The 20506-nt window shown below is 43.7% G+C and overlaps 2 protein-coding genes and 1 non-coding gene across 3 annotated transcripts; all 3 read left to right on the top strand.

Moving 5' to 3' along the window:
- Positions 1–14: 14 nt before the first annotated feature.
- Positions 15–13031, top strand: LOC135401485 (poly [ADP-ribose] polymerase 1-like). Its single transcript, XM_064633922.1, has 25 exons — positions 15–233; positions 862–1003; positions 1275–1384; positions 1506–1639; positions 2186–2257; positions 2345–2432; positions 5323–5439; positions 5554–5636; positions 5713–5835; positions 5925–6005; positions 6164–6321; positions 6400–6545; positions 7242–7281; positions 7913–7993; positions 8113–8245; positions 8317–8515; positions 9234–9362; positions 9470–9553; positions 9705–9827; positions 9919–10146; positions 10206–10358; positions 11444–11571; positions 11956–12017; positions 12103–12226; positions 12748–13031. Exons 1-25 carry the CDS (start codon positions 108–110, stop codon positions 12818–12820), a joined length of 2937 nt encoding a protein of 978 aa, XP_064489992.1. The 5' UTR covers positions 15–107; the 3' UTR covers positions 12821–13031.
- On the top strand, positions 7012–7141 carry LOC135401780 (small Cajal body-specific RNA 8). The gene has a single exon (XR_010424912.1). It is a non-coding gene; the product is annotated as a small Cajal body-specific RNA 8 (non-coding RNA).
- A 1378-nt stretch (positions 13032–14409) lies between the features above and the next one.
- Positions 14410–20460, top strand: LOC135401487 (cytochrome P450 3A41-like). The gene is made up of 5 exons (XM_064633925.1): positions 14410–14617; positions 16285–16476; positions 17365–17554; positions 18475–18683; positions 19405–20460. The coding sequence occupies exons 2-5, from the start codon at positions 16297–16299 to the stop codon at positions 20338–20340; spliced, it is 1515 nt and encodes a 504-aa protein (XP_064489995.1). The 5' UTR covers positions 14410–14617; positions 16285–16296; the 3' UTR covers positions 20341–20460.
- The last annotated feature ends 46 nt before the right edge of the window (positions 20461–20506 follow it).

Genomic DNA, 20506 nt, shown 5'->3' with positions numbered 1-20506 from the left:
TTCGTTTCCTCTCAGCACCCTGGGAACGAGGCAAATCGTCGGATGCGTGGCGTGCGCAAATCTTCCGCGCTGCAAGAAAAGAGAAAAGTGTGTGGAAGTGATCCAGCATGGCAGAAAACGCGCCGGTTGATTTGCCTTACAAAGCGGAATACGCCAAGAGTGGCCGGGCATCTTGCAAGGGGTGTAAGGGAAAGATAGAAAAGGATGAATTGCGACTTGCAGCAATGGTGCAGGTATGGTACTTGCAGTTAAGTCTCGACAAAATCGTGTAGTTGTTTCCGTGTTGGCTGTCAGTGGCTTCGCAGTTTCGGTTGTTTACCTTTTCACGATGCGCTACTTATCATTCAGTAAAAACCTGATTGCATGCATGAATTTTGCTAATGTTATTGTCGTCGCCAGCTGGTAAAACCACTTATTATTGTCATTAGATGAGATGCCTTACGAGTTCTCGTTTTGCACACCGCACGCATGGCCTCCTTCAAGCTCATAAGCATCTGCCCTCGCATTCCTAATTACTGCAGGACAACTGCACTTGATAACTTTCATCACTTTCCGGAAATTTAACGGTTGACATCGGTTTTTCGAAACGGTACAACATCGCGCAAAGTTATTGTCCAATTCCTACAAATTCATCGGAACGTAATTCGAGACTGAAAGCTGGATCATGTGTAAAATTACCTTCGCACGTTTGTAAACACGTATTCCGGAACAATATGCAAGGTGTTAACAGGGATCGTAACATTCCAAAATACTGGTCCCATCGTTCGATTTTGAAGTTAGGTGATCTCTTTGCAGGAATGAGGTGAATAAGTGCGCTACTCGTTCCTGCGGTGTTGACATAAATTCTTTTTTCGTTTTCAGTCTCCCATGTTTGATGGGAAGGTGCCCCACTGGTATCACTTCAACTGCTTCTTTACGCGGCAGAGACCAAGGTCGGTTGGCGACGTTGACAACTTTGGATCCCTCCGTTGGGATGACCAGAAACGCCTGGAAGAGAAAATCCGTACGTGCACTTCTTGACAGCATTTCCTGTTTGGCATAGCGGTCTCAGAAGATGAAGAGATGAGAGAAAACGCCAGATGTACTTATTAGACTAAACATTGCAGAAGAAATTAAAAATATGCCTGTTTACCAGCATCTCGTGTAAGAAACCTGCTGTACCACACAGTTCCGAAAAATAGCGTTGTATAACTGTAAGGCTCAATATACATTTGAATTTCTGTATTTTTGAGAGTATCTGTTTTCTCCAATACAATGTCTGCTCCATCTTGTAGAGTCCAAGTTCGTCGCAGGCACAACCGGGGATGACCTGAAGGACTTTTCGACAGAATATGCAAAGTCCAACAAAAGTACCTGTCGTGGATGCAACGAAAAGATTGCCAAGGTAATCGGTGCTCTGCCAAATTTCACCCAAACTTCTATTGGCTTTTCCTGTGAAATATTATCACACTTTGATGTTTTGTGCCTGCAGTTGGAACTAAACTGTTGTGGAAACATGTTTTCAGGGTTTGGTACGAATCTCAAAGCTGGACTATGACAGCGGTTTCTCAAAGATGCGAGGTCCTACCCCTCAGTGGTACCACATTGACTGCTTTGCTAAGGAAAGGGACTCCCTGGACTACACACTGGGTGCGGAGAGGTAAGCCTTCCAACATTAAGCTGTCTAAATTTTTGGGTCTCATTGTGAACCGTGCGGAAGATGCGAAGTTTTGCTCTCGCTTTCACTAGAGTATCAGTGAGTTCAGTTTAAAGCACTTCCATCTAGATATTTTCATGTGATAACAGTGTTTTCCAGATCCAGTGCTTTAGGGATGTTACTCATTTATATGTGCATTTTAAAGCTTTTAGTGGCTTTAATGTCTGGCGTTGTCTCTATCAGGATTTGTACGACACTTTGATATCGTGACATCAGGGGCATTGATTATTCTTAATAATGCGCAATGATTGATGTTTCTACAATGAAATTCGTGCTCTTATCAGCAGATGCTTTTTCTGTTGTGGCATTACATGTCAGGAAAGTGCCCAATGTGCCGAAATTTAAGATATTGCTGGCTTTCCCGCGTCTTGCGCTTTTCATTGTGTTTCCGGTGGGACATATGGAACTCCTGCCCTCGTTTTTGCCCGCCAATATTCCCCAGCGTTATTCCTAATGAACTGCTTCTGCTGAACTGTCCTTGGCCCACAGCCTTCCTGGCTTCATGACCCTAGGTGTCGATGACCAGAAGACGCTCAAGGAAAAGATCAAGAAATTGGAGAGGTACGCGGCATTGTTTTGTCTACGCTTCTTTACTTGGTTGCTTACCCTCCCGTACGTTGGATACAATGCTGGATGGTGTGTTCGCAGGAAGCGTAAGCCTAAAGCGGACGAAACGGATTCTCCTCCCAAAAAGGTGAAGAAGGAAGAGAACAAAGAGGAGGAATCGGCACTCAAGGTAGAAGACTCTCCTTAACTATATTTTCAGACTTGTGAGAGACTGCACTCCTCTCCTAAATTCTCATCGTCCACGATACTGCCTCTAGATACGTATCTGGTCCGTAGCTGCTTTCTGTTTTTAAAGACCAGTGTTGCTGCATTTTTTTTTATAGTGCAGAAAACAGCGTGGTTGTGACGTGAGTCCAGGAGCTAACCTGCTTTTTGAGCTGACCTTGTTTTGTTAAGAACTAATATATTTTTTGCTTTGTAGAAGAGATTATGTATATGTTTACTCGCGTTGTCATTTTGTTTAAAATTTATCTTCTGTTAGTGCACCAGAGGTGGACACAAGTGTCACTGGTTTCATCCTGTGTTTGTGCTTGTAATTCTCCACGTTACGTTCTGACAGATTTTTTGTCCCATGTCCTATTTTGGCAGAATTTCTGTGTGGCGTACTTCTCACAGTAGGCCTTATTGTTTCCTGTTGTTGCACAATTCTGCACACTGTACCTCTTCCACCTCATTTTATATGGCTCTGCAAGAGCATTGCATGTTGTCGCACATTGTTATACTCTGCAATAAAGCTTTCTTTCTGTTGTGCACATCATCCATCTTTGTCACTTGAAATACCTCCCTTTTATAAGCATCGAAATGAATGCCACTTTGTTCAGTTATTTGATTTTGTCCCTTTGCTTTTCGGGTGTCAGTAAGATCGAGGTAATGGACTCCGTTCAAGGCACTTATTGGAGGCATTCATAAGGCACTCCATTTAAGGAATTGGTGACTACAGCAAGATGTTCTGGTGACAGAAATTATGCCTTTGCTTGCCTGTCATTCTCTAAGTTGCAGGCATTTTGGGGTCCACAGCTTGAGGCATGACAGCCTTCCTTTTCTTCGGCTCTGTGCACTTGGCAAGCCAAGAGGTAGATTGTTCCACAATAGCAGGGTATTGTTCATGAAATACTTGGAGGCTCTTTTGGAAAGAGGAACTTCCTCTGTGCTCAAGTACGGCTGGCTACCTTGTCACTCAATCAATCAATCATTTTTATTTCATTGTCACTTGTCATTACCTGTTGCTATTATTGCAAGTTCAAATTGGTCTAGGTCCCAGGTGATATCTTTTGTCTATCTGAAATATTGCTCAAACCAGATAATTAGCGGTCTCTCATCATTTTACATGAGATATTCCTTCAAAACTTGGAATGTGCTATTACGGCAGTGGGAGGTGGTACTCATATTACCTGTGATAAATACATGCACATAATACTTGTGAAAAACCTGTATTGCAATACTGACAGGTAATATTTTATGATGATATTGAATTGGATCATAATATGTAACAGTAATACTTTGGTGTACTTCATTGATATTGAGCTTTAGCATGCAGATTATTAAGAGAAGGAAAAATAAATTTTTTTGAGCACTAAATGAGAAGGCTTTATCTGTGAGGGCATATCTCCATACAAGTTTCACTGTTATTTTTAATTTCAGGCAGTCCTATTTAAAGGGGCCGTAAACAGGCCACTAAACATTTCTGAAATAATGATACCCCGTGAAAGAACCCAGCTCATAATACCCAAATGTACACTTCGTTCGGCTCGTGCCAGCTCATTGACCCGTATAACTGCTTTCAAAGATGAGTAACCAGCGAGCCTCTCTCCACAACGCATACGTCACATGGCTACGTAGCGTTTTGCCGTCCAATCGGGGGGCCGAGCTGCGCACATGACGTTTCAAATTACCAGCCAATAAACATACTTCGTTATCAGCTGTGAGCCGGAGCGCTCAGTTTGTTTGTGTGAGACGATGTTTTGCGATCCGTGGTTCCGAAATTCAACGTCATGACATCTTCAACATCTCCGGCTGGCGCAAACGTCAACAGCTGGGCTGCTATCACATGACGCGATTCGAACCCGGGTTCCTCCCAGTCACGACGTGACATGGCCAGCACGCTATCCACTATACCACGTGAGCTGGTGACGCGATGCCGCGTGGCGCAAACCAAAGTACGGCAGCCCAGTTGTCGGAACCATTTGGAGATGACGAAGATGTTCCATAGTGCACCTACCTAAGATTCCGGAACTGTAGTCCCGGATATTCATTCGCGCTCGTGGTGTGCTGCGTGCTACTGCCCAGAAAACGTAGTGCGCGTATACCTAAATTAAACGCATTTCTTTCTCAGTTTGAGGCTGTAACTGTTTAGATTTTGAATAGAAGAGGATTCACGTTCATCTAGTCCAATTCCGCATTTGAAATGAAATCGTACGTGGAACACTCAATCTTAATTGGTGGGGAAAGCGCTACGTCAAAATGACGTAAAGTTAGAGCGCGGGGCGGAGCTAAAATGCGAAAGAGTGCAGTGAATATTTCATCCGTATGCAAGCGCCTTTTGTTTTTGAGCGTTAGTAATTGCAAGGAGTTTTCACTGCCTAAGTTCCAATAATATAACACAAAGAAATGTGCACCTTTTGTACCTGTTTACGGCCCCTTTAACGTAACATATGTGGAAAGAGTTCAGTTTCATAAAGAGGACGGAAGATAAAATATATAGGGTCGAGGGAATGTTGCACGTTACAGACACTGTTTTAGCAGAGGAATATGATTGTGTAGAAGAATTGAGCATGGAATGGTTGCCGGACTTGTTGCCGAGATACTTCAGACTCCACTAGACAGTCAAACTTGGGGGAAAAATTACCCGACAAAGTGTACTGGTGCCACTTGGTATGTAGAAGCTCTCAGTAAGTATTATGTGTTACATGGAGTATTTGAGTACGTAAATAAGAACTTCCTGCAGTTACAGTGTGGAAACAGCAAGAATTTGAGAATGTACACTCCTCCGACGTACTCTAGGGGACTCTAGACATTAAATATGTCATGCGTACTGCAATGGGTGGACGTTACTCTTTCAGAAACAAGCAGAAATGATATACAAGTACAGGGATAATCTCCAAAGGAACATGTCGAAGAAAGAGCTTCAGGAATTGTTGGAATTCAATGAGCAGGATGTGCCGCCAGGGGAGAGCAGGGTAGGTTTGTATTGTCTACTTGTACTTACTTAATTAATTACATGTGAATGTGCCATTTGGTGTCCCACCAGGCTAATGACACTAATAGGACACTTCATTCCAAATTTGCGTTAGATCCTGGATCTATTGGCGGATGGTTTGGCATTCGGTGCTCTTCAACGATGTCCAGAGTGCACGGAGGGTCAGCTACGTTTCAAGTGGGTGATGTGTTTCTTACATGATTTCCTTGTTCGCAGCAATGTCCTTGCTAACATGTTAACCCCTCCATTTCAGAACTGAAGGGTACAGATGTAGCGGCAACATGAGCGGGTGGACAAAGTGCATGTACGTCACTCAAGATCCGAAAAGAACTCCGTTCAAGATTCCGCAGGAGATGAAGGAGGCGTACCCCTTTTTGTGAGTCGTATTTTATAAGCGAAAACCTTCTTCCCATGCAGCGGCTTTTATTGGATGGCATGCGAGATTCCCTTTTTTTTTCCCCGAAGGGCAAAGTACAAGTCTGTCACAAAAAAAAGAGTGTTTCCCGCCAACATGCCAAAGCCGTCCGAGGCCTCGACGTCTGCAAAGTAAGTTTTAACGGGGTTGGCAGTACTGAAGTGTGTGTGTGTGTCCTGTGTATAATACGGTGTTGTGCTTTTCAAATGCTGACCTTCCACGTGATCAGTAGGTATATCTAATTGCTATGTACTGCTGGAAGGATGTTGTAACATTTGTCTTACGGCAGCGGCAAGGCGGAGAAGGAACGTCCACTTAATGGCTACGAAGTCGCGATTGGCCGGACAAAGTCAAGCTCGGATGAGGTGAAAGCAAAGCTCTCCACCCTGGGAGCGAAGGCAGTGACGAAAGTGTCCGAAAACACACTGTTCCTCATTTCAACTGAAGGTAGGCTTCCTTCTTTCTTCTTTTTTTTTGATGGCTGCATTTTGTTAAAAAAACTTGCGTTTAATTTTGATTGTTTAGAGGATGTTCAGAAGAAAAGCAAGAGGGTGAAGGAGGCAGAAGCCCACAATGTACAAGTGGTGTCTGAGAAAATCTTGGAGTCCCTCACCGCTGGTAGTGTGGCGTCTGTGGTCAATCAACACAAGATTGCACCATGGGGATGTGATGTAAGTACCCTTGCGTGATGTTTCCAGAGAAGGTTGCCATGCGAGTGGGCGTGAAGGCATCACCAAGGTTGCCAGAGCTTCATCTTGGTATTGAAGGTCCAATATAAATCGGCACACCTTGCATCTTATCAGTGTCACTACAAAACCGAAATTGAATGTGAACTTGTCGCTCGTGCACATGACATCTACACGCAACTTAGCACCCATTGGAAAAATGTCTCAATCTCAGTCAACAGCACCAGACTGATCCTATAATAAGGAAGGAACAGTGAAGTCACAAGTCTGATGTCGAATGCTATTGTTTTTAGAACAAAATAGAACGATAGAAAACTTCTTTGCCCTCTTTCGGAAATTGCGATACGATTGCGATTTGTGCTTTCAGCCCAGTAGAGATTCATGATTGTCTAGCGTACATTTTTCTGGTGCATAGAAGAAACGTCTGTTGCCTTGATCGTTGAAGGAGCTGCAGGATCTTGAATACGCTGGGTGCATTGAGTGACCTGCATTCGGTTACTAGAGATCCTAAAGTAATGCTGCTTTCTGATGAGCAGGGATCGGATAGATAGCATCCCTGCACAGATACGGAGCACACATTCGCAGGCTACCTATTTGTTGCTTTCTTATTGTTACCTCCCCCCTTAGTCTTGTGGACGATTATCACTGTGTTCACGACCTCTCTTGTTATCTTGTTTGCAGATTGCAGCGAAATTGGAAAAGAACAAGAAGAAGTCACAAAGTAAGGCTCACTCAGTCCTATCTTTCTAGGCTTTCATAGGATGGCTTTCTTGAGCAGTCTATACATAGAGCCTGAAGTTTTAGGGTTTAACCCTATTCTTCCCCAAATTTGCATCCCAAATTGGAGGTTGCCTCTTTAGGGTGAGACCGAAGTTTTATCCGTTAAATTGCCCTCACTGAGACGTCTGTAGCAATGCACTAACTTACTTGTTTGGCAGAAAAATGCAGTTACATCACCGTTTGTACCAAACCACTACAGTTAGTTTCAGTAACTGAGCCCAATTTCTCCCCGAATTTAGCATACTGGAAGTTTTTTCACCCTAATTTGCATGAATTTAGTGCACATGTTGATTTACTCGATTTTTACTCCAGGAATTTAGAAAGAAAAAATATTTCCTAAAAACTTCAGGCTGTATGACTATACAGTCATGAGCAACTAAGGATAACATGGCTGGCTCTTTAAAGGGGCTTTTAGGGTTTCCTAATCCCTTCACAAGACAGGTGTAACCTTTTTGACTCATTTACTGTGTGTTCCCTCACTCATGACTTGCACAAAGTTGTCTGTCATGTAGGAAAACGAGAGAGACTTACAATACATGAATAGAAATTTCAACATTTATGCTTTCTTCTAGTGGACAAGATGTTTACGAAGAGTGGCCCTTCCGTTATGAAGCTCATGGTTAAAGGACAAGCAGCAGTGGAGCCAGAGTCAGGTTTGTGTTAACAACAGTTGCATGTGAAGTGGGGAGTATTGCCTGCAAGTGTGAAAACACGATTATAACATTTGTAAGGAGATCGAAGTGTGGATTGTGTGTGTGTTTGTCTCCTGTAGGCCTCGCAACTGTGGCCCATGTCTACACACGTGGTGAGGACATCTACAGCTCTGTGCTGGGCATGGTGGACATCAATCGGGGCACAAATTCTTTCTACAAGCTCCAAGTGTTGGAAAGCGACAGCCGCAACAGGTGTTTTTCTCGACTCTTATTGTAGTGTACGTGTACAAGGCTAACGAAATACTGTACTCGTTGTGCATTAGATACTGGGTGTTCCGGTCATGGGGTCGTGTTGGCACAACCATTGGAGGGAACAAGCTGGAGGAGATGGATACACTTGACGATGCCCTTCTCCAGTTTAAGGCGCTGTTCGAGGAGAAAACTGGTAACCTGTGGTCGAATCGAAAAAATTTTGAGAAGCACCCCAGCCGTTTCTACCCACTCGAAATGGACTACGGCCAGGTGAGCTGGTCATGGTATTGCTGTTGCTGTGTGAATTTTGTATTTGTGCAAGTTCCTTCTTCACCAGCCACAAACGTCTGCATTGTTCAGACAGTGTGCTGTCTTTCTTTCTGTATGTGTAGCTGTACATGTCACTGTGTGTATCCAGTTGTGCAAAGCGAGTGCAGAAAGTGCAGGGTATCAAAGGGCGTCATTGTTGGCAGTTCTCTTGTACCCGTGTCCTCTATATATGGTATCGTGCCTTAGGCAGCTTCAGTGGGCAACCACGTTGACTAAATTAATACAGTCAAACTCCTTTACAACGAAACTCAGGGGACAGCAAAAAAAATTCGCAGTAAAGGTATTTTCGTTAAAAAGGATGTCTATTATTGGACCCATAGGCTCCAGCGGGACCGCAACAAAAATTTGCTGTAGTGGTATTTTCGTTAAAAAGGTGTTCGCTATAAAGGAGTTTGACTGTATAGTACATATATTTCATTAACTAGTATTGATACTATATAGGCTATTTTACTAGTCTGCATTGGAAGTCGAGAAGTATCTTTGTGCGAGGATTAGAAATATATTCTTTCTTGTTTTCTCTTCCACCTTTAACTGTTTCTTCAGGAGTTTGTCAGCTGTACCAACCTACTTCTGGTTCAAATTTCTGTTTTCTGCATTGACTTCCTTGCATTTGTGTACCTAAGCTTATGAAGTTCACTCAATGCATGTTCGTTTTTAGGGTGGCGATCTTGGTTCCCAGAAAGCTCTGAAAGTAGGAGGTAACTCCAAGCTGCACAAGGCAGTACAAGAGCTGATCTGCCTAATCTTTGACGTAGACAACATCAAGAAAACAATGCTGGAATTTGAGGTAACACATTATGGAAGTTGTGTGTGTCTTCCACTTTTCATTGTTTTAGATTGATTCGTTAAACTCCCCACTCATAATCATTTAAACAAAAATGGTGTTTTTGTTAGATCGATCTGAACAAGATGCCGCTAGGAAAGCTGTCCAAGAGGCAGATCCAACAGGCGTATGGTGTTTTAAACGAACTGAATGAGGTACGTTTATTGGGGTTTGTTGCTTGAAAAACCTACCAGATCTCTAAAGTTGAGTCCCCCTTTTTTTTTGTCAGTATATATAACACGGAAGCGAGCTTCCTTTTTTGTCATCTTGTATACAAGCAAAGCTTTTTTTGTTTTCCATATTCAGTTGATTAAGTCCGGAGGAAGTGAAGGTCGCTTCTTGGATGCATCTAATCGTTTCTACACGCTGTTGCCTCATGACTTCGGCATGAATACTCCTACCATACTGAACAATGAAGATGTCATCAAGGTACGTCATGCATTAGAATCTTGTAAACATTGAACCTACAAGACTGACTCGTGTAACTGAATAATGATTTGGATTCGCTTCGTTCTCGTAGCAAAAAATTGACATGCTGGACTCCCTGCTAGACATCGAGGTGGCATGCAACATGTTGAACACCGAAAGTGGTGACAGCTCAGAGGACCCCGTCGACTTCCACTACGGTCAGCTCAAGGCCGACATACAGGTCCTGGACAGCAGTGCCGATGAGTTCAGCTTGCTCCAAAAGTACATGGAGACCACTCATGCAGCTACTCATTCCAGTTATTCGCTGGAGCTTCTTGAGGTCAGTCTCTCCAACGGACATGGGCGACAACTGATGCATTGATCCCATTCTTCCAATAGTTGTTCAAGGTGTCTCGGGAAGGCGAGGCGAAGAGGTACAAGCCCTTCAGGAAGCTTCACAATCGCAAGCTCCTCTGGCACGGATCTCGTCTTGCGAACTTTGCTGGCATCCTCTCCCAAGGTCTACGTATTGCTCCTCCAGAAGCACCCGCTGTAAGTGCTGACCCTCACCTCCTGTTTTTGGAGCATCAATCAATCATAATATATACGAAAACACGAGCACTGACTTAACGCAACGAAAGTAAAAAATGTAATCGATGTTTCGCCTCCCATACGGGAGACATTTACGGGAAAGATACGGGAGATGTTTCATCTCCCATACGGGAGACGAAAGACTGGAGAAAACAACCTGCAATATAAATAGACCCTGAAGTTTTCGGGTTTTATTTTTTCCAAATTCGGGGGGTAAAATTCAGGTCAATCACTTGATGTCGAAAATTCATGCAAATTTGGGCGGAAAAATTAACATCAGATCGAATTTGGGGATAAATCGGGCTCTATTGTCGAACAAACGTTCGTTGTACAGCCTATCCAGAGTATCAGACGTTGAGATCAACCGTGTATTTTGTGAAAAATTAGTATGTCATTGCCGTGAGGTGCCTAGCTTAGGTGCAGTTTTGCGGGTAGAAATCGGGTTTAACCCTAAACTGGTGAACCTCGATTCGGGGTGCAAATTCGGGGAAAAATCGGGTTTAACCCTAAAACTTCAGGGTCTAATCATAATATACAAAAACTCGTGCACTGACTTAACGCAACGAAAGTAAAAAATGTAATTGACGTTTCGCCTCCCATACGGGAGACGTTTACGGGAAAGATACGGGAGACGTATACGTATATGGGAGATGTTTCATCTCCCGTACGGGAGACGAAAGACTGGAGAAAACAGCCTGCAATATAAACTGTGGCCCCCTTCGGAACGTCTACGTGGACCTTGTTAAATAGCGAAGCATGTTGCTGTATCCTCATTCTGCCACTAAGACTAGCTCTGATGGTGTGTCTCCCGGTTGGGAAGATGAAACGTAAATTAAATTTACTGTTACTTTCGTTGCGTCAAGTCGGTGTGTGTTTTTGTTATGTCTACTCCCGGCTTTTGGAACATGTTTACATCAGTCAATCGATGATGATTCTTGTTCTTCATCGTTTCTGGACTTTGCACACACAGCACTCTTCAGTGCCTTGTCACTGTTTTTTTTTTTTTTACTTGCTGTCTGACTCACTACTGTTACTGATTTTTGTAGACTGGCTACATGTTTGGGAAAGGTATCTACTTTGCTGACATGGTGTCCAAGAGTGCAAACTATTGCTGCACTTCTCCAGCCAACCCTGTTGGCCTCCTGCTCCTTTGCGAAGTTGCGTTAGGAAACATGTATGTATGGCATTTCGCTTTCGTTGAAAACATTGTAAAGCGTGATAGTGAAAGGGTAGTACTGAGCATGCTTTTATAAGGGCTGCAGACTTAAGCATTTGGGACAAATATTGGCCGAGAACTGACTCTGTACCTTGCAAATGGCCAGAGGTATTGGGAGGATTATGCAATCGTATTGCCTGTTCCTGCTGCAAGCATATTTCTTGCTGTCAGACTTGAAGCCCCTGGTTGCATTCATTGATCTTTGCAAATCAGTGCAATGCATGAGTACTCGAGTCACACCTCACTGTGTGTGTGTTTAAAACACTTCACAGCTAGAGAGAGAAAACAAGTTTGTGATACTTGTAAGACAGTGCTTCAGTAATGGCTAGAACTTGTTTCCAGGTATGAAAAGAAACAAGCAGAATTTGTCACAAAGCTACCACCAAACCTTCATTCCACAATGGGTAAGGGTAACACACTGTGTCTGTTGCTCTTCATTTAATGTGTGGGTGAGACACCGAAATGCACAGACTTCTCTGGCTATTTCAGGTATGGGCCAGACTGCTCCTAGTCCCGCCAACAAGGTTGTCAACCCAGACGGGGTCGAAATCCCGTTGGGCCCTGCAGACCAGACCGGTGGCAAGACAAAGGGTTACTCCCTCCTGTATAATGAGTATCCTTTTGACAGCATCCTGAAGGAGTATCACATTTGACTATGAATTAAAAAAAAAAAAAAAGAACTGCTGAGAATCAGTACATTGAGAAATATGTGATAATGGCTGGCTGGGGTCAGTATCTACCTTGGGTTGAAAATGTTAATGCGAAAAAAAAAAAACAGGATGGGGTTGGGGGTTTAGACCCTAGAGACGTGGTTCTGCTACTCTCATGTAATGTCACCTACACACATGCACCCTTTTGCCAGAAATGGCTGCACATGCATTGAACTCAATGTTTCTATATTGCAATGTAGTGAATGCTCTTCTGCATGCTGCACAGTTAGTCCCTCTGCACACCTTCCGTTAGATCATGCATGGACGTTCATGCTCTCTCACTACTATGTTGAGACTGAGACTGGTACGAGGGTGATTATCATTTTCCATTTTCTTGTGTGTGCCCATGTGTTTGTGCATATGTATAGTGTACTGATAAACGACTTGCCGTGCCTGACTGACCACCCTTGACTATAGATCCCAGATACATCGTCTACGATGTTGCTCAAGTGCAGATAAAGTACCTCATGAAGGTGAAGTTCAACTACAAGTACTAGAGCATGGTGCAAAGGATCGTCGCCATGATTCTTTTGAATTTTCGGTTGCCAAAGAAGAGTGTGCATCCTGGCATTCCAGTTTATACTCTACAAGTAGCGATACTCTGGAACACAACGTTCGTTTGTTCATCAGGAACGGAGCACAGCTGCATTTTGGTATGACACTTGTAAATAGTGACGTTGCTAAATAAAACATGTGCTTCCAAGTGGGCATGTGAGTGAAGGCATCACACTCTGCTCACTCTCGGGTATTACTGTATTGAGGTTATACATAGTGATAGTGCAAGTGCAACGCAGTTTGCTTGTGTACGTAGACATTTGAACTAATACGATGTACGAACCTTTTTGTTTGTTTGTTTTTTGTTGTTTTTTCAGCCAAACGTTGCTTTAGTTACCTCAAATACCTGGACGTCAGGCGGAATACCATTAGAAGTTGAAGTCACGCTGAAAGGAGAAATAAGCAGGAAGGCCCCTGACTGGCCGGCTGGAATGCATAATGTTGCAGTTTTATTGGTCCTGTTAATTTCATTTGTGTCGTGCCCAGTGCTGTGTGAACTGTCTCAAACTATGCTGTTACTGCCACGTTGCCTTTCATTTTTTTTTGCCCACTCTTGGATTGGACGAAGTGGGTTGTGAAACACAGGGTTCTAATAATACGGTCTTTACGGTACCTTCATGTGGATCAATGTAGTTTTAAAGCACTTTAGAGCACCTCATATTAGAAACCTCTGTGTCCAGTGCTCGGCTTTCAAGACTCAAGAATTTCATTCGGTGGATCAACGTAGTTTTCCCAAAACACAACTACTTCTACTGTACTCTGCTACGGTCAACGTTGCTTTCATTGGTCAATTTAGCTACCGCTCAATCTTTGGTAACGATGATGCAAACGAAAAACTTGAACTCGTAAGGTCTTTACTACAACTTTGCCAATTCCCAAACATTTTATGTCCGGGTTACACCTTCACAGGGACACCGAACGCAAGCCTTGAATTTACAAGCTGTTCGGGTGAAATTAGGACAGGTGGCAGCCCTAACTCCATGCCATAGAGCAAATGTTAGAAGCTTGCTTGGTGTTAGAATGGGTTGCTGTCTCAACGCAAACAAAGCAGTTTAGCATAAGGTATGTATGCAGCAAAAGTGGGGTTATAGTTGATTTGCTTAATTTTCTGGTGATGACTGACTGGGAGTACGGACTCTCCCAAGCTGCATTGTATAGCCTTTTTTTTCTTTTTGTAGCTCCCATTTCGGCGGAAATGAACAATAAAGTAAGAAAAAAAAAGTCAGTTTGGATGAAAGTGGATGAAGTTGAGATTTAAATGACTAACTCACTAGAATGAAAGTTTTTTTTTTTTATATAACTGGGTCAGAGATGCCTTATGGGTCTCTAACATGAAATACTTAGATGCTGCCAAAGCAGAGCCATAAGCATGGATAATTTTGCTTGCACATCCTGGGCGTGCACAAGGCATTGCCAGCAACCACCTGTTGTTATTGCGGACCGTTACGGGCTATCAGACACAGCGCTGATCGTTTTTGCAATTTTGATGCAGTGCCAATTGATAGTAAAACTTGTGCGTGGAAGCCTGGCGTATGTGTAACTCCGAGGCTCCGAAACGGTTCCACGCGCGCTTCTAGGACAACGGACAGCACTCGCGGCCGTGGCTTATCGCAGGAGGCAAGCATGTGCGCATGCGTTCGCGTGCGATGCAGACAGTAAACAGCGCGGTGTATGAAAGACAAGACAACATTGAAGAGGAGACCTTCATGTGTGCGTCTGGACGATTCCACGTTGTCGAGGTAAGTTGGGCACAATGTTTCGCTGATTTCTCAGCATGACAGTTTTTAACGAAAAACAACTGATAAAGACTAAGCGAGCTCGCCTCGGAGGGGTAGTAAAAAAGTTTGTTGTTTTTGTGTCGTTATGTCTGCGACTGAAACGTGGCTGTCGGTGGATTTGTTTTCAACGGTTCGTTGTGTGCGGAAAAAGACAGTTATGTGGACAGGGTTTAGGGGACAGATGTGACTACGATAGTTTCCCTCAACCGCTTACGACTTTTGAAGCGAGGAGACAGTGTGCATGGATGCATGAGATCAACTGACAGAAACTGCGTCATCATGATCATGATCATGGTCATGACTCATGAGCACACACGGACCGTGTGTGCGTGGGTTTCTCCTCCTTTTATGTCGTCATATGCAATCCTCAGTTGTACTGTGCTGTCGAGAACTGGACCTCACTCCTCCCTAAAAAATCCTGTGTCTGTCCCTGTTCGTTAATTCTGGACACCCTATTGCCTACCCCCACGTACTTATGTTTACATTACAAAAGGCTGTACAATCAACCATAATTTTTCTCTCACGTTGCTTAATTTTTTTCCTCCGTATATAGGACTACTGCAACCAGTAATGCAATATTGAGTGCACTTGCACCAGCACCTCAGTATATACGTGCTGGTGCAAGTGCACTCAATATTGCATACAGGACGTGGTTGCAGTAGTCCCATGTAACTTCTCTGGATATCTTATCTCTCTGCTACATGACAAGTGCCACAGATAAGTTGGTAACAATGATTTGCAGCAGTTTCAACATTAGAATGTCCAACACCCTGCGACTGCGGTTATACCCAGTACCCCGCCCCAATGCCTGCGGTACCCCGGTTATGGTTATGTATAAGCAGTGTCTGACAAAGTTTCCAGGTAAAAATCCTGCAAAGTGGCCAGTTGTGTAGTCAGTGGTGTGCAGGCGTCATATATATGTAAATGACCCTTGCTATATGAGTGCTAAAATGCCAGCACACACACAAAAAAGAAACAGTCTGAAGGGCACTGTACCAGCTGAGAGAATGCCAGTCAAGAGAAACTGGAATGAACGCGCCACGTACTGTGCACTGTGTGTACTTCAGCGTTATGTGGTGCAGAGCTAAAGCTATCCCAATTTGGGTGCACAGGAATCTCAGACGTAGCATAAAAAGGTATGCCACAAGTAGCCAGAAAATAGCCAGCTCGCTGTTGCCCAAATTCCTGCGGCACGGCAGCTAGAATGTAGCCAAATCTGGCCACAGTGGCTAATTGCCTCCCCTTTTTTTTCCACTGAGACATAAAATTATATATCTCTCCGTTCAAAGCATAAATTTCAAGCTGTTCGAGTAAAATGTTTGACCAGCGCAGGCTGTTGTGCTCTCTGTATGTAACGCTGACCTTCCAGACTGGCAGTTTGCTGTTCTGCTTCATAAGCATGACACTTCCGTTGTGTAGGCATCACAGATTTAGCATAAGACGCAAGAATGAATAATTTAAATGAACATTCAACGTAGCTCGTTTCCTTTGGAACATAATTTGAAGTCCTGTTTTGCACCTTGTAAGATGCAACTTTCTTTACGGTTTTGACAATTCTCATAATGATTACCTTCGTTTGAGCAACTTTTGTAATTCTCTCTATACATGTTGTTGTCGGTTTTTCACAGTCCTAGGTCGACATGGAAGTTTCACCGTTGACTGTTGCTGCGTCACTTTTGGTGCTAGCTGCAACGTACATCCTCATCTGGGTACTCCATCGTCGACGGGTCCACCAGCTGTTTGCCAGATATGGTATCCCTGGGCCAAAGCCAGAACTGCTCTGGGGAAATTATAGGCAGCTGCAGGGAGACAAAATTAAGGTTTCTATAAACTTTTTTAGTACTGTTGTGTTGAAAGCCCAATTAATGTTGTCAGGTGTACGTTCAGACTTGTGCCGAAACCTTTAAACTTTGTCAATTTATAGGGTCTTTTAGTATTACTTCGGTATCGAGGGACCAAGGTATTACTTTTGATGTATGGTATATGGATGAATACGCAAAAATAATGCATGTAATAGTCCTGAAAGTTGTTATGACTGGTTTTGTGAATGAATTATATGTATATTTTGCCTTACTACCAAGGATGAAGGTTAGTCACCTTTGTTGTGCTCAAATTGGACCCTTTTTTTTGAACCTCCTTGCTGTGCCCCTAATGTTAGAAGATTGTTAGTTACCAATTTCACTCTAACATGTGCCTCTTGCAAACATTCCGAGGTATTGCATAGAGGTGTAATTTAGGTGCGAAAGGTAACTTTGGGATGTGAAAACACACGTACCTTGTTCTCATTTGGGTACCTTTACTATATGTTATTCACATATCAGCTCTTTTACATTTTCTTCTGACCTCGTAAACAGTTTTGGTGCTGAACAGGGAGGGTACTGTGTTGAGGTACCTTGTGAGGAGAGAGTACTTCCTAGTTCCCCAATCAAGATTTCTGACTGTATTGGAAGCACGATGGAAGTAGCACATGACGCGGGAGGTTGCTATGGGGTACTCAGTTCGGAGTACCCAGTTTGGCCATGCGTAACCAACCTGCAGCACAGCCTTTTTTCTTTTCTTTTTTTTTTTTTGTAATGCACTAGATCACTTAATGCAATGCATTGCCCAGAGCAGAAGAGCAGCTATGGTTTGAAATCTTATTTCACGGTACATACATATCCACCAAGTGTTATTTGTGACAAATGATATTTCTTTGCATCTTCTGTCAGGTGGTGGACCAGTGGATTAGGGAACATGGCAAAGTGTTTGGCTTTTTCGAAGGGGAAAAATCTTTTCTGATGGTCACCGATGTGGATCTTATAAAGCAGTGCTTCGTCAAGGAAGCTCAAATCTTTAGCGATCGACCTCGCTTCCCTCTCAACGCGGAACCTTTTTCCAGTTCTCTCCTGCTACTGCGAGGTTAGCCATGTTTCGCTTTTTACCCTGGTGACGCCTTACAGAGGGGCAGCGAACAGAAAGGAGTCCCGTTCGTAATGACAGTACCATAGATTGAGAAGTTACCCATCAAAAAGAACTCGTTACAAGTTAAGTTACCGTGTGAAAAATGTAACTAAGTTAATAACGAAGTTCTTCTGCCTGAAATGTGACTCGCAGTTACAGAGTTACTTAAAGAAAAGAACGAGTTACATCCAAGTTACTTCGGACACAAAATAGCACTACACAGGTTCAGCGCGCGTGGGTAGTTCATTTCGACCTTGAGTTGCCTGCGAAGGAGTGCAACACGCTTAGATCGTTTTCGTTTGTGTCCAAGAATGCGAATGCTTTTGCATCTTACTCCCTGCGGGCGCACAATGTTTCAGCTTCGTTTCAATGGCAGAGTTTCTTACTTCCTGAATAGAATACTGTTATTGATTGAATATCCAGTTTTATGGCATAAAATGCCATGAAAGAACCGGAGAGAAAGCAAGAAAATAAGTGGACGTGAGTGAAAAGCGAATTAGAAGTAACTGGGAACTTAGCTTAAGTTACTTTGGCAAAGTTACCTGAAAAAGAAACGAGTTCCCCTGAAAGTTACCACGGTGCAAAAGTACCGAGTTAAGTTACAAGTTAGCAAAAAAAAAGGAACTTGGTTACTGGTAACGAGTTACCTCGAACTCTGGACAGCTCTGCAGCATCATTAGGGTTCTTCGTTTTCAGGTTTTTACGATTTTTCACAAAAATGCTGCTGCCGTATCTTGTAGTCCTGTAATAATGATGAGACACGCTGTGCCGTGTCGCATCTCCAGAACTGGAGAAATGCATCATGATTGCGGCAATACTTGTACGCAGATGTTAAAATACTTTTTCCTACTTGAACAATGAATGCATTATTGATGCAGGTGACGAATGGAAGCGAGTCCGTACAATGCTGAACCCTTGCTTCAGTGCGGCAAAAATCAAGCCCTTGATGCCCATTGTGGACCAGTGCACAGACACTTTCGTCAAGGTGCTAGATGACCACGTTGCAAAGAACAAGGCAGTCGACATTGATATTGCAGCACAAGCCCTCACTCTAGATATTATAGCTAAAGCAGCCCTTGCTTTTGAGGTAATCTGTCTTTCTATTCTGCAGTTTTTTTAAGTTTTTGCACATGCTCGGTTGCGATTCTCGCATGCGGGTAGACACTGACTTTCGATGAGCTTCCGTTACAATAAAACCATCATAAGTAAGGAATATCGCAAGTCAAAAACAGGGTGTCGAACCGCAAAAAAATGCGGGTTCGGTTTGGGTTTGCATTGTTTGGATTTGGTTCCGGTTCAGTTCCAGTTCGGCCGCACCAAAAATCGAACCGGATCGCGAATCGGTTCAACGCTTCCATTTTTATACGTGTCCTAACTGTTCCGTTGCGAACCAGTTACGCTATTACTTTTTCTGGTTCTGCTCCGGTTCGGGCTCAACAGTGTCATAATAATAATGTTGGTTCAGGTTTGGTTCTGGCAAAAATAACTGTTCGGGGACGGTTTTCGGTTCGACACCCTGGTAGAAAGTACTAATATTTATTGAACCTGAAACAGAAAAACTGAAAAATGAGTATAACGTACACGGCTGGAAGTGCGCTTGTTACATCTTCTGTGCCTTTACGTTCACAATGTGGTGAGAAGTCTGTATCAGCAGCTAACTGCGTACTGAGCTACTGAGTAACTTGGTTACACTTGGCACTGTATACCAGTAGTTTCCCACTACCAAGATCTAGACTGCACACTTATGGCATGAGCATTACCGTAGTCACATATTGCTCCTCCCTTGACAAGGATTCCTTGCAATGCAGGTCAACTGTCAGGAAGACACAAGTGACCATTTGCTACAAGCAATTCGAGCTTTCTTTAGGCGGGAGCATAACATCGCTGTCCAGATGGCCATCGCGTTTCCTATTTTGAGCTCTTTCTTTAGTGTTTGCTATCCCTTGACAGAGCATGGCAAGTTCGTAGATCGTATAGTGGATAATGTAAGAGCGGTGATCGACCTACGGAAGCAAAATAAGAACTCTCGCGCACCAGACCTGGTGCAGGCAATGCTAGACGTACGAGCTGAAGCTGAGGAAGAAGACAATTCCCAGAAGCAGGCTGTATTGGAAGACAGGCACGTCCTCGCAAACAGCTTTCTCTTCTTGACGGCCGGATTCGATACGACCGCCAGTAGCCTGACGTTTACTGTGTACTGCCTGGCAAAATATCCAGAGGAGCAGGAGAAGGTCTATGCGGAACTTTCGAAGTTGATTCCAAGCGGTGAAGGCTTCACCTACGATAACGTTCGAGAACTGAAGTATCTCGATGCAGTGGTGAACGAATCCCTGCGCATGTACCCTTCGGTTGCATTGTTCACGAGTCGAGCGTGTGGAGAGGACGTGACGATAATGGACCGCCGTATTCCTGCGGGAACCAACGTCCTGATTCCTACGTGGCAGCTACACCACGATCCGGAGCTTTGGTCCGACCCCTGGGACTTCAAGCCCGACCGGTTCCTGCAGGAAGAGTTTAACCCCACAGCCTTCCTTCCTTTTGGTCTAGGGCCGAGGATATGCATAGGGAAGCGGCTCGCACTGTTGGAGCTGAAAGTGGCACTCTGCAAGCTGCTGAGAAAATACAGCGTGACCCTCTCTGAGACAGTAAGCGAACCACTGCAGTTAAGCATTCCCACTTCTCTTCTGCATGCTCGAGATGGAGTGAACGTAAGGCTAGTGCCTCGGGAAGCGAAACCGGCCTAGTAATATAATTAGGCCAATTGCTAGTCAAAACAAGATTCCTCTTGTGAACTCGTGTGCAAAGTGTTGGCATAATTGTGGGTGATCTTGTGTATGTGTATATGCAATAAATTTATGCCAGTAGTTTGTGTGTTAGTGTTATCTGAATGGAATATGCGCACATTTCCTT

The sequence above is a fragment of the Ornithodoros turicata genome, chromosome 7 (genome assembly GCF_037126465.1).
Source record: "Ornithodoros turicata isolate Travis chromosome 7, ASM3712646v1, whole genome shotgun sequence".
In the NCBI taxonomy this organism is placed as follows: Eukaryota; Metazoa; Arthropoda; class Arachnida; order Ixodida; family Argasidae; genus Ornithodoros; species Ornithodoros turicata.
Note: the sequence above shows the minus strand (reverse complement) of the source record. Positions and strands in the feature narration are given on the sequence as shown.